The sequence below is a fragment of the Notothenia coriiceps genome, unplaced genomic scaffold (assembly GCF_000735185.1).
Source record: "Notothenia coriiceps isolate Sejong01 unplaced genomic scaffold, NC01 NC01_scaffold00024668, whole genome shotgun sequence".
Taxonomy (NCBI): Eukaryota; Metazoa; Chordata; class Actinopteri; order Perciformes; family Nototheniidae; genus Notothenia; species Notothenia coriiceps.
Window position 1 is genome coordinate 4,292,790 of NW_011357369.1, and position 10,661 is coordinate 4,303,450.

At 41.4% G+C, this 10,661-nt stretch overlaps 1 protein-coding gene across 6 annotated transcripts in view; it reads right to left on the reverse strand.

Annotated features, from left to right (window-relative positions):
• LOC104955629 (1-phosphatidylinositol 4,5-bisphosphate phosphodiesterase delta-4-like) overlaps nt 1-8,420 on the reverse strand; it is a 12,654-nt gene extending 4,234 nt beyond the window's left edge. The window contains exons 1-5 of one of the 6 annotated variants that reach the window (XM_010782995.1): nt 8,187-8,420; nt 6,129-6,188; nt 4,934-4,984; nt 4,583-4,741; nt 2,939-3,167 (exon numbers count right to left, since the gene is read on the reverse strand). In XM_010782995.1, the coding sequence (XP_010781297.1) occupies nt 2,939-3,167; nt 4,583-4,741; nt 4,934-4,952 (407 nt within the window). In that variant the 5' untranslated portion in view covers nt 4,953-4,984; nt 6,129-6,188; nt 8,187-8,420. Of the gene's footprint in view, nt 1-2,938; nt 3,168-4,582; nt 4,742-4,933; nt 4,988-6,128; nt 6,189-8,186 lie in introns of all 6 variants that reach the window. The other 5 variants (XM_010782994.1, XM_010782997.1, XM_010782996.1 and 2 more) reach the window with 5 other exon arrangements.
• Nucleotides 8,421-10,661: the final 2,241 nt, after the last annotated feature.

The window sequence follows — 10,661 nt, forward strand, 5'->3', positions numbered from 1 at the left end:
ATTTTTTTTTTTTTCCACACGCAATGTCGTGACGACATCCCCCCCGGGGTCTACCCTACACACAAAAGTGAACCCGTCATTTTATTATACCGCCACACTAATGAGCAAGTTGCGATATGGACACAAAAGTAAGAAAGTACACACTCATCATTTAACGATGTTGTTAACACCGTCATATCAACCGAAATTTCGTACAAATTAATAAGACATACTTCATCCTCTGTCAAAACCGTACTCTCCGTCTGATCTCTACACCCTCTACTCTCGTAGGAATAATCCCGTGTCTGTACATCTCCGGATGTATAGATTACTACACACACGCATTATACAAATTCTCCTTCGCACACACGCAACGACAGTTTCCAGGGGGATACATACACGTTAAGATGATTGAGGTTTTGTAACGACATCCTAGACTAACTCTCGGCTCCATTACTAAAACGCGGGAGCAATCGATAGCTAGACAACATCGTTGCTTTATTAGTACTAGTTGTATATAGAACAATACACGTTGCTATATCATCGTTGTGTAGGGATATTCCTCGGTCCGTGCACACACACACACACACACACACACAACACACACACACACTACCTTAGTTGCTGACCCCGACTGAGTAACACGACCCAGGGCGGGTTCTTTCACTCCTTGGCGCCGGTTACCTCTTCGACGGTTGAGTGACCGATCGAGCGGCGTCTTCACTTTAGCGGTTTTTTATTGTTTATTGATCCCTCCTCGTAGCGCTAGTTCGAGGAGGGGGTGGACACATATTCTTCCAACACTAAAAAGGCTACCGAGCCGGCGGGCGAAGGACTGACGCGCAGAGGCTATAACCATGCCGGTGCCATTCATCTTTACTCGGCGGTCTCAGTAGACACATAACATAACAATGCGCAAAATAGTAATTTTGTCTAAAGTAACCAAACTTCGAACATGAACCACAAAGGAATTAGGGAAGAAAAAATGACTAAAATGGGTCCGACGTGATTTTCCTGTCGCGCCTCGGCTCCCACCCACAATACTTATTCCAGAGATTTGAGCTATTGTCCAAATATGGATGTCCCCTCGCTCACATCCCACTCCAAACAAAAAGGCTTCACCCCTCACATATCCAGCTTCTGGCCACACAGATCGCTATTATTTGATACAAAGTAATTAAACACACACATATATTTAAGCAAACTCATATCTGGATACTGACAACACAGGTTACTTTAATAATCAATAGTGCACGCGCCCCTTCTCCTGCAGCCTGCCTCCTTTGACTTTATAAACGACCCCTTTAGCATATTCTGTGTGTTATCACGTTTGTCCGAGATCTTAAGCAAACATCGGACCACTAATGTTAACCTGTCATCCACCTGTCAGCAACAATCGACACATGAATCCTGTAATCCACTTCCTGCAATTGGGTCAGATTTAGTTGGAACTGCAATTGATCTGCTCGGAAACGGTCCATGACGGACCTCCCACAGGAAGGAAGTCTTGAACCGACCCAGAGTTTGACTAAATCTTCTTTGGAAGAGAAAACAGACTTGTAGCCTTAATAACCAAACTGTTCATTGGACATATCTACCACAGTGTGAAGACCAGCTTCCTGTTTCAGCTCCCACATTTGAAGGATTGTTACTGACATTGGTTCCATTCAATTTCACTCCAAACGAAGTGGTGAAGATAATCTGACTGTACAGATATCCTGTTCACAACTTGTCGGACCATTGAGTGACTTGTTGCTTTGTTTCCAAATCTCACAGTTACTTTAGTATCAATACAAATGATGTCAAAACTACAAGCTATGGAGGTGTGTCAAACTACAAAGAGTGTGTTTCCCTCACCAGGAGCAGCAGCCTTCATCTGAAGCACCTCGCTGCAGAGATGTATATGTGAACTACATGATGTCTCAGCACACTGTGACATCACTTTGGATGAAGGATTTGGAACAAGAGGAGAGAACTGGAGAGCTCCAACTGATGTCAGACACTGAAGATGTATTGAAGACATTTGCAACAACGAGGTGATACCACTCCCTCCCATCAATTCTGAAGCTCTCTCACCCAGACCCAAGTATTTAGCTAGTTCTAAGAGAATAGTCAACATTCAATAAGCGCTCAAAGAAAGCTCTGCTCCTAGCAGGGATATATCTCCCTTGATAAGATGGACTCCGGATGTCCTCACTGCTCTATGACACTGTCCTGTTGTCATAAAAGGAAGAGATTGTTTTATGAATGTTTTGGTCACACCAAATCAACTATCTGGGTCATACCAATACACATCCATGGGGGAAAAAATGTTAAAGCTGTTTGCCTGCAGGACACAGGAGAGTGAGAGGAGAGGCTAAGATGCTAAGAGCTAATAGCTAAGATCATTAGAACTTAAAGGTGGGGTAGGTAATTTTGGAGAAACCAGCTCGAGTGCGCTATTATTTGAAAATACACAACCGGAGAAAATCTGCCACTTCCTTACAGAGCCCCTCCTCCAACACACATGAACGCGCACATGACCAATGAGGGCACGAGATAAGTTTGTGCACAGATGGAAGGCTGACAGGCTGGTAGGCCATCCAGTTATTTTAGCCGGGCCGGCTCAGATGATTGGTCGTGCTTTTTACAGTACTACGGCTTCCACAGATGACATTTTTTGATGGATTTTTTGTCAAAGCACTTAAGATATTCATTGCTATCGGGATGTTAAGAGCATTCCATGGAATATAACAAAAAGTGTATCTCGAGCCGGTTTCTCAAACTTACCTACCCCACCTTTAACATTAGAAAAAAAAGAATGGGTATGGGCAATGTATGGGTCTAGCAAGACTTCTTTTGCCTTGTTCAGAGAAGACAGCAAATGAGCCAGTGTTGGGCACCAGATAACACCAGACTAAACTGTTAATGATACTTTCTTTTATATTATACCAAACAAAGTAATCCAGTGAAAGGATACTGGTCCAGCCTCTCCTTCTCATCCATGTTTTGAGCCTTGTGGATCAGCTTGCGCACCCCCTGGATCCAGGCCTTAGCTTCCTCTGGCGTCTCAGCCACAAGGTCCAGGTTGCCTTGGCGACCGTGAAACACCAAGGTGAAGCAGAGGTCAGCAGGGAACTCCTCTGCAGTACTCAGCAGGACCTCCGACTGGTGGCCCTCACGCACTGCCTCCATCTCTGTGACTGAGACTGAGACATGGGGAAGGTTCAGTGTTTGGAGGATTACACTATTTCTATTGCCTAATTTGCACTGCTCATGCTTATACCCAATAACAGATCTCAGATTAAATCTAAAAGGTATATTTGTAGTGATTTATTGTATTTTGTATTTCCACATATCTGTCATAATAACTTTGTATTCTTGGTCAGGAACCATTGTTCTTAGGGACTTTAAGTTCTGTATATATTGAGCTACGTCACAGTTGGAGTTAACTTTAACGGGACCCCTAGGCAAATACAATTGTTTGTAGCTTCCTCATAACCCAAACAATACATGGCAGCTCCATTACTATCACAAATGCCTAGAAACAAACACGGCCTGACCCAACGCTTATATTGATTAAGCACTTAAATAAGATTAGAACACAGGGTTTCTCTACACGGGACACACGATTGAGTATTATAGGACCCATTATGGGTGATATTGTACTTTAGAGATGAAAATTAATAAATGTTTTCGCCATAGCCAAGTGGGGCCCCTGGACGGCCCAAAGAAACAACTTTCCTGTTAGTACTGTATGCTTAATATGTAGCTGAACCCTGAAGCGTGGCTCTGTCTTTAGTGAACAACATGTGCCTACCTGCATGTCTTAAACTTTGTATTTAACATGCTTGTTTAATTAGCACAAAGGCTAATACTGCCCTGTTGCACCTCCCATCATGGAGCTTTATAAAAAGGGTCATGGCTCATATCAAAACCGGCCGTCCACCCACACTGATCACCCTCCAATTAAAGTCCCAATTAGCTGTCAACCCCACTTTTGACACAGTAAACTAGGCTAAGCTAATCTATGAAACTGCTAGCTTCAAATACTGTACAGACTTGGGGGTGATCTGTATATCTAACTTTCTGCAAAACAACTTCCCTCGCTTGTCTTTCTCACTAATCACCTGGCCAAAATCAGTAATCAGCACACCTACCTATCAATCAAGTTAGCTCCTTCTCTACTGAATCCTGCTCCAATACCAAGTATCTGCTGGATTGTTGCCATACATGGAAACCCTGCCAGTCCCTCTAACTCCTCCAGCCAGCTTGCCAGCTTAACCCCCGGACCCCCTTTTCCCCTACAGCAACTTACGTAAGCGTGCTAATAAAGAACATCCCTTTCCCCCACTTGCTTGTCCCTGTATTTTGGTACAGCCACTGTAGCCCTTTAAGAATTGGAGAAATTATAGGACCGTGAGGTTGAGTTCCAGATTTTTCAATAGAAAAAAGTGTTTGTGTTCTGTATTTAACATGTCATTTGACCCCCACATTTCCTGGAACCCAATGCATTATAATGTGGACTTTTTATTCAGAGACTGGCTGGATCATATGAATAAAACAACAGTTAATATTTCAGTACATAATGCATGCTAACATGTGCACATGTTGAAGCACTCACAGGTGGAGTGGCCCATCCCTGCCCATCTGGACTTGTACCAGATAGTCATGCCGTCCTCCAGGAGGCGGAAATGTCGCTGCTTTTTCCATGAACGTGACTTTATTTTTCTCAGAGTCGACCCTGCCATCATCACCTTAATATGTGGGTCATCCTGGATGCCTGCACAGTCATGTAAAAAGTCAAAGTTAAGGATCATGTCACACCTCAGGTACTGTACTGTCATAAGGGATTCAGTTAGGATAAATAAAACTGAGCTTCTTAATACTTCTTAATAGCACATAAACCTTCAAACAGATTTCAAAATCATCACCATTTTTCGATCATCAGTCAAAGTGAATAACATTTACTTACGTGAACCTTCAGGATCCATTGCTATTCTTGAACCATGTCAATGGAAATGTGCTGCTAAAGAGAAACAGATGTCGGTGAATTATTCCAAAGCTTTTCTCTGTTTCCAAACAATGTGGATTTTGTAAAAGCTCTAAAAGCTGTTAATTCAACTGTTTCATATACTATCTCAGTACAAACAATTACAGCATAATACTAATCTCCAACGAGGGTTTGCTGAGCACACTTTCAGCAACACCCTGATTGAGAATGATAAAGTGTCTCACAAAACTACTATCAGTACAACAATGTATTTATGTAGCACCTTTTATGCAAGAAATGCAGCACAAAATGCTTTAAAATAAGGGAAAGTAGACATGTTTTGAACACTAAAGCAGGTATAGAACACCACAATTAAGTGAAAATCAAACATACTTAAAAATTAAAGAAGAATGAAAAGAAAAAAGATGGGGAAAAAACGATTAAACCTATTGAATGATACAAATAATAAAATCAGTAACCATTTGCAGTATGCCCATTACGTCTTTAAAACTGCAGCAGCGTCAAACGGTCTCCATTATCTTCTACTCTCTTCCATGTTCTGTTTTCTTTTCCACATAAATAATTGATTTTTAAGACATAAACTTTTGTTTTGAGTGCACTTGACAATGTTTCTGTTCCGCTGAATTGCCAGCTCCAGGTCTGCTTAAAGGTGGGGTATGTCATTTTGGAGAAACCAGCTCGAGTGCGCTTGAATTTGAAACAATGCAGCCGAAAAAAATCTGCCTCTTCCTTCAGACTTCCTGACAGAGCCCCTCCTCCAACACACACGAACGCACACATGACCAATGAGGGCACGAGATAAATTTGTGCACGAGATGGAAGGCTGACAGGCAGGTAGGCCATCCAGTTATTTTAGCTGGGCCAGCTAAAATGATTGGTCGTGCTTTTTACAGCGCCACGGCTTCCACAGATGACATTTTTTTATGTATGTATTGTCAAAGCACTTAATGTATTCATTGCTATCCGGATGTTTAGAGCATTCCATGGAATATAACAAAAAGTGTTTTTGAAATAAATTACATACCCCACCTTTAACATGACCTCCTCTTGAGAAAGAATATATACTGGCACAATGTCCAATGATATTGTACAGTAAAGGCTGTAAATGCCAAGGTATGAGAAGGGCGAGTCAGCATTTAGGTCTTAATCCACTCACAATCAATCTTTACTCATTACACTGAGAGGCTGGAGCATGGCAAGTCCTGCAGTCTGTGTGCTGACAAAGAAAAAGACACATTCAGCATTCTGTGTTCACCTCAGATTTATCTAATAAAATCAATAGAAGACAGATTTTTTTACATTTTGATTTACCTGCACGTGATTGAATTGCAATAACCTTCTAATTGTGGACTTTTATTTTTGATATATGACAACATGCTACAAGAATATACCACAAAAAAAGTGAGCTTTCATGTTTCATACACAAGAGTAACGTCAAACTTGTTTGGCCATGTTGACCGCGTGGCCCTATAGGGACAGTGATGTTGTTGTTTGTACCAGACTGTATATCAACCACAGGATTAACCACAATTACATTTGTTTCAGACATTCATGGTTCCCCGAGGTTATATCATAATAACTTGGGTGCTTCTATGACTGTAATTGAATGCATCATGAAGTTCATGTTTCTGTTTTGACAAAAAAAGCCCAACAACTCCGATAATGGATGGATTGCCATTGAATGGGGTACATCCATTAATCCGCAGATGCTCTGGTTCAAAATGAGACCAACAATTATGAATCACAACAACATCCCAAAGCAAACAGTTGTAAAGTGTAAATATAAATGTAGAAGGCTGATGGGACTTCCAAAGCGTTGTGGAGATAACATTTGTGTATTGGATAAAATGTCCGATACACAAAGCCTTATCAAAATGTGAGCATGCTTTTAAGCCACTTAGAGTGGCATGATTCCAAAAACCTTCTTCAATGCAAGTTCATCGATTCTTCTTTACCTTGGTGGGCCAAAATATGATGAAAACCTAAAGCAATATGTGGGCCAAATAAAAGTGTGTAAGGGAGTAACTTCAAAGGAACTACTCTGCTTAGACTGAGTTACAAGACCATTGTTTCACGAAGTTCAAGTCAACTCCTTCCTTTGGCCAAAAATCATAAATGTGAGTGTTTTGTAAACCATCCAATCATTTGAAACAAATGAGGCAAATGTGCTGCTTATCAGTGAAAGTGGATACACGCCTGCTATCTCTGTTGTTCGCTGATAAATGTGGATAAAAGACTTCCGGAAAGGGAAGGTTTTCTAGAAGTCTGTATATCTGTATTCCTGTCAGACAGCTATCCTTTCCTTTCATTGTCTCCTGAAACAACAAGATCTAACCTTCGGCCCTGAGTATTTCTAAATCCCCTGTGCCAGCCCTCCCTGGCAAGTTTAAATGAAATGAAACTGAGTTCTCCCCACAGCATGACTGACATGAACCAAGGAATGCTTTCACAGTTGTTTCACAATTTAATATCACACTCTTACTGCAAAAACAGACTGACCATGAAAGCGAGAGTTATTTTCCACAGCTATTTGCTCCATGAGCTGTGAGCTTTTATGGGTTGTGCTTTCACTGCAGAGCCGCGTCTAAGACTTTTTTTTTTCACATCCAAGTTTTTCAGATCCTACTCTCAAAAGATCAACAAGCCCTCCTTCATGCATAACAAGCAGACTTCTAAGCTGCAATTAGGTCACGTTATGTTTTATTTTTGGGGCCATGCTGCCTGAGGCCAGATGAGTCACACAAGGCCACTTCTTCAGACTGACCACACACAAACACACAAAGACATGACTAATGTGCATACAGACAGGTTGGAAAGTGGGAATGCACAGCTCAGTCATGAGGACCAACAGCTTGGTACTTTTATCTTGTGCGCTTCTACTTCAAATCTGTTTCCTTCATCACAGGAATTTTTCATTTCCTCTGTAGAGTGAGGATCTGTGTCCTCATTTACTGCGTTTTTCCTGCACGCAATTATGTGAAGAATTCAACAAATAAGTCAGGCGGCACTGCAAGCCCTCTAAAATCCATATATAACTCCAAACTGCAAGGGGAGGGAGGATAATGCACAGTTAATTAGAACCAGAGGCAGAAATATGAGACAGAAAAGCATCCCTTCAGCACAGCCTGTCTGCAACTGCAGCTAAAAAAAGAAGGACTGAGTCACATAAACTACAACTAGCTTTTGATTAATAGGGATACAGATTTATACGTACCAAAAGTACAGACCTCACAGGGGTTACTGTGAGTCCAGAGGTGGGTCCTCTTCAGGAGACAGCTGTCCCAGGGAGGTCCTCAGATACTGAGGGGTAGGACCCTGGATGGCTGGATAAATATAGGGGTGTGTGTACGTCACACTGGCTCCGCACACTGAGATCCAGACAGTCCAGGGACTGTTAGCTGAGCTCAGGGTCTTAAAGACTGGGAGTGTCTGAAGGGAAATCTGGCTCTGCCTCCTCTCTCCTCCCTCTGACTGCTGCCTCCAGGAAACCTGATTCCCTAGTCGCTGCTGCCGCACACTGGTACGCTCTGCTCCCCCCCCCCCCCCCNCCCCCCCTTCCTTCCTTCCCTGCCACTCCCTCACTCTGCCATCCGCAGACCCCTCTCTGCATCTGGTAAAGGGTCACTCCCCTCTGTTTGCTCCTCTTCACTCTGTCTGTCTTTCTCCCTCATCCTCCAGCTGATAGTTGATGCTCCGCTAAGGGACTCTGTATCAGCTCTGATAACGGTTCACACAACCCTGGGAAAAAGGTCTGCTGTGTCAGGGAAAGAAGCCAAGTCATAGAACAATGAGAAATAAGCTATACTCTGTTGTAAATGATAAAGACTCTTAACATTTGATATCAAAAGATTGCGTCTGAGCAGAGGCTGATAAAGGGCTACACCGAACAACTTGGCAGTATGCCATTCTGCAGAGAAGACACCTTGTTGTTCATTAGTGGAATGTAATGTACTTTTGATGTATATGTACTTTACTTTACTATTTACATCTCAGAATTTCTTTTGACAGAATGAGTTACTTTGCTTTTTTTTTTCATTAATACACAATACAAATCAACTTGCATATTATGATTTATCCCCATATTTGCCACAAGCAAAACATTAACATGCCTAGATTATAATTCAGAAATAAAACATATATGAAATGACTTGCATAATTGTTCATTTAACTTGTTGTAGGCTACTTTAAGTATATTTTTGATGTGACTATTCTTTACTGGAGTAAGATTTTGAGTGCAGGACCTGTACTTGTAATGGAGTATTTTACAATGTGGTATTGTTACCTAAGCAAAAGATCTGAATACTTATTTCCCCCCTGTGATAGACAACTGTTTAGATGTGTTTTTTTATTACAGTGTTCACTTTAAACTATACATCTCTACTGTCTGACGTGCATTTGAAAATGCATTGGTTATAGTTTAAATCTGTTTTAACAGGCAAATAAATGGGAATTTCAGTGGGTGCGGATGTGGACGTCTGAATCCAAAATAGCAACATAAAAAGGAAAACATCACTTTTCCCATTATCCAGCTAATGCATTGTTTCATTTGAAAGGTCCTTATAATGGCTTAAGCCAATGTAGCTCTTCCCACATATAGGGAAAACGAACCAAAAAGCACCTGATACTTAGGATACTTTGGAGCATCTCCCCTGGGGAAATGGAACTGCTCACAAATGGAAGGCTCTAGCGATGGAAGCTGCCCATCTCATCTCATGGGGCCTGCTAATGTACTTGTGAAAGGAAAGTAAGAGTTCATTCGAGTTAGAGTGAGCACTCAGTGAGCAGGTGAGACAATTTCCCATCAGTCCGACAAAAAATGAACTGAAGATAACTCTTACTGCACTATAGAGCTTCATACAATCTTAACCAATTAAAAAGATCCTCTTGAATCACTTTACATATAGTGACAATGACACCTCTTCAAAATACTGCTAACCCGCAGTGCCGTAAACAGACGCCCTTCAAGGAGAGTGAGAATAATTTTTCCGGTTATCAATTTTCCAAATCCTATTTATAATATGCATGGGAGGCGTATGGCGCAGTGGGTTAATGCGCTGATCTCCAAATCAGAGGATAGCAAGTTCGAGTCCCACTGCAGTCAGCATGCGGTTTTGTTCCTGAGACACTTCACCCCAAATTGCTCCTGTGGGGTTTGTCCACAGTATTGAGTATGTAAGTCGCTTTGGATAAAAGCGTCTAACATGTAATATCATTTTTTCTCACATGTTTAGCCAAGACTTTACAGGTAGAAACAAGGTTAGGGTTAGTTTTGCCGGACGCATGTTTTTTTTTAACCATTTAAATCTTTCTTTGTCCTTTTTGTGGAAGAAAATATTTTGCTTTTTGTGTTTGTTGTTGTAATACTTTGGCCTCAAGAAACAGAAACATTGTCCTTGCAACCAGAGGCCTGTACTACGAAGCTGGATTTTCCTAACCTGGATATGTTTGAGTTAGCCGGTTGGCCTAATCCAAAACATACGCGCTCTCGCTAAACGGGAAGTATACCTCGACATCTCCTTTATTTTATTATTATTTTTTGTAATTCCTATGTCATTTAAATGTATTATCTATGGTTATATCTGTTATGTCACAGAGTTTTAAATGTAATTTGTGGAGATAATTTTGATCAGCCTACTAGCTCCATCGAAATTTATTAGTACATCATTGATTTCACACCACAATTCTTGAC